Source organism: Engraulis encrasicolus, chromosome 17, assembly GCF_034702125.1.
Source record: "Engraulis encrasicolus isolate BLACKSEA-1 chromosome 17, IST_EnEncr_1.0, whole genome shotgun sequence".
In the NCBI taxonomy this organism is placed as follows: Eukaryota; Metazoa; Chordata; class Actinopteri; order Clupeiformes; family Engraulidae; genus Engraulis; species Engraulis encrasicolus.
The window spans coordinates 33581295-33584293 of record NC_085873.1 but is presented as its reverse complement, the minus strand read 5'-3'; the positions used below and the strand labels follow the sequence as shown (position 1 = coordinate 33584293).

Genomic DNA, 2999 nt, shown 5'->3' with positions numbered 1-2999 from the left:
GAAAAACACTGCTATGAAAATTATCTCAATTTCTGTTGTCCTACCACAAATCATTGTAGGCCTACAGCAAATCTAAATTCAGCACCTACTGAACTTGGCCAATGAATGTTACAGTGAAGCATCTACAATAGTTTTCTTCAAACACTATCACACCACTAGAGGGCAGTGCAATATGCCCTGATGCCTTAAATTCATCTTTCATTAGGCTTGTTTGTGATGAAGCAGTAAGATTTTAGCTAGGCAGTGGACATTTGCACTTTGCCAGTTTGGTGCATTCTGGTTAGAATTTTCTAACCAGAATGCATCAAACTGGCAAAGTGCGCATGCCCACTGCCTAGCAAAAATCTTACTGCGTCGCTACGAACGAGCCTATTGGCAGGGACTCGTCACCAGAGGGATGGGTGCAGTGACGAATCTTGTCATGTCATGTCCCACCCAGTCAGTGGACTTATTTTGAACAGATTGAATCAAATCCAAGCTTCTCTCTTTTACAATATCTCAAAAAAAACGCTTTATTGTGATGGCCTTTTTTTATTTCTAATATGACCAATCCATTAATTTTTTTTCACTGTTTGTAAAAGATAGTGCCTTGGATTTCCTTCTGTTTGTGATATGCATTTTCCCCATCCATGGAGCACCTAAACCAAACTAGGAAGTGATCCTAAACATTCTGTAAGTAGGCTCTTTACTACTCCATCAGTGCATCACTGAGCCACTTGATGTTTTGAACCCCCCAAAATATGACTCTTGCCTTCACACCTGTTTTCTCAGACACAGCCAGACACAGACACAGACACAGACACAGACACAGACACAGTGTGCCAGTTAGTCACATATTGTATTTACAGAACACACTACCGGTACATTTCCATTCATTTATTTAGACAAGTTTATTAGTCATGTTCTCAGTTTCACGTTAAACTATATAGCCTAGTAGGCCTGCAAAGGCATGCATTTGGAAAGGTTCTTGGATTGCACAGTCATTTTGTGGATTTGATTGATTGCTTTAAAGGGACACTGTGCAGGAAATGGTCAAAAAAGATACTGCAACTATGCTGCTCATTGAAATTGAGCTGCCTATTGCCAAATTTGATCTTTACATGAAAGTTTACTAAGTATTAAACAAATATTTCCTAGTACGGTCCAAGTACAGTCATTTTTGCAGCTAAAAATTGCTATTTTTGGAAATTCAAAATGACGGACCATGGATAAGATCCCCCTTTTCATGTATGAAAACTGCAATTTTTCCAGCCATAATGAATACTTAGAATTTGATGGTGGTTGTAAATATTCATGAAAAAGGTAACGTTAGTGAATGAGCAGCATGAATTCTGGGAATAAACAACTAAAAATCTCACACAGTGTCCCTTTAACTTCACAACAGAAGCAGTCGATCATTTGCTCAGCAGGCATTGCTCAACAAGGACAACAACCAGACACTTAATCACATTGAGAATACTATTACTAATTTTATCTAAATAATAATAAAAAAAATCCAAACAAATGTTACTCGTAAGTCATTGTAAGCCTGCCTCCTTTACATAATGTAAAAGTAATGATAATAAAAAAAACACCCATCATGGTTATATTGTAGTTCCGCCCTACTGCAGATCTGCCATTTCGAGCACCTTTTTGGCAACACCATAGAGTTCATCCAGACCCTCTTGCAGTACAGCCCGTGTGGTGACAAAGGACACTCCAGCTGCCACAATGTTGCCAGCAATCGGTACCATACAGGACAGAATCTCAACGCCAGCTGCGGCCCCTAGTTTTGTCAGCATACTGGATGAAAGCATGGATTTACTCATTGCCTGCACAAGTTTTGACTTTTTCACTTCTTCCAGTATGGGCTCATTCACTCTCTCTGATAGCTTTTTCAGGGCTTTGTCATCCAGGCCGAATGAGTGGTAAACCTTGGTGAGGAAGGACAGCACCATGGCAGTGTCACAGGCAAATGAGAGGCCTGGCACAGGGGCTGCACCTATGCCTCCAGACACAACAGCCAGTGCCCAGACGCTTTTCTTGAATGTGCTGTACTTCTCATCCAGAGAACGCTTCGAGTACACAGGCAAACTGAGCATGAGTGCATCCATCTTTTCATGACCAAGGTCTGTTTTTAGAGTCTCAATCAGTTTCTGGAAGTCGTATTTGCTTAAATCTTGAGATGTGATGAGGAAAACAGGGCTGGTGATGTTCTGTTTTTTTAGATTGGCCAAGCAACCATCCCTAATACAGCGGAGGGTCTCTTCCTCTGTCCCCTCCCCACTCGCTATCTGATTTGCCACATCCATGTCTACCTTGGAGCGCACAAAGTAGAAGTTTTTTTTCTGCTTTTTGATATTTTTTGCAAGCAAGAGGTCATTCTCTTTGAATCTGGTTGCACTCACTATGATGAAGAAATCATACGTTTTAAATCCTACTTTGTTCATGTAGACACTTGCTTTGAAATCTAGGGTCCCTATTCCTGGTAAATCCCAAATCTTTACATTGGGCATTGTTGGGTGGGGGTACTCCTTGGGGTTCTTCGTAGTTTCTGTCACCCCAGTTTTGGCCCATCCTTCTTCCCCGCTATTAACACCTCTGATGGCATTCACCAACAGTGACTTTCCTACACCACTCTCCCCAGTCACAGCAATGTTGAGCGTAACCTTATCTAAGTTCTGAACTATGTCTTTGGCTTTGGCCATGGCCCGCTCTGTTGTCTGTTCACCAGAATCTTCCAATAAAGCACGTTTGTCATCCATGATCTAAAAAAGACAATGGTCATTTTAAGTAATGATATTACTGATAACAATTGTCAAGTAACTTTCTATATAGCCTAGATCAATATTACACCCAAACAAGTATAAAAAAGAGGGTATTTATTTACACAAACAACTGCTGTCATATTCCACAAAAAATACTGTAGACGTAGTATACAAAAACTAGGTCTCTTCTGAAGGTCTGTGACTGAGGACAAAATCAAGCATTAGGCTTGTGCATGTGCGTGTGCGTGTGCG

General features: G+C 40.8%; 1 protein-coding gene across 1 annotated transcript; it reads right to left on the bottom strand.

Moving 5' to 3' along the window:
* Positions 1–1601: 1601 nt before the first annotated feature.
* LOC134467003 (interferon-inducible GTPase 5-like) lies at positions 1602–2744 on the bottom strand. Its single transcript, XM_063220933.1, has one exon. It carries the CDS (start codon positions 2742–2744, stop codon positions 1602–1604), a length of 1143 nt encoding a protein of 380 aa, XP_063077003.1.
* Positions 2745–2999: the final 255 nt, after the last annotated feature.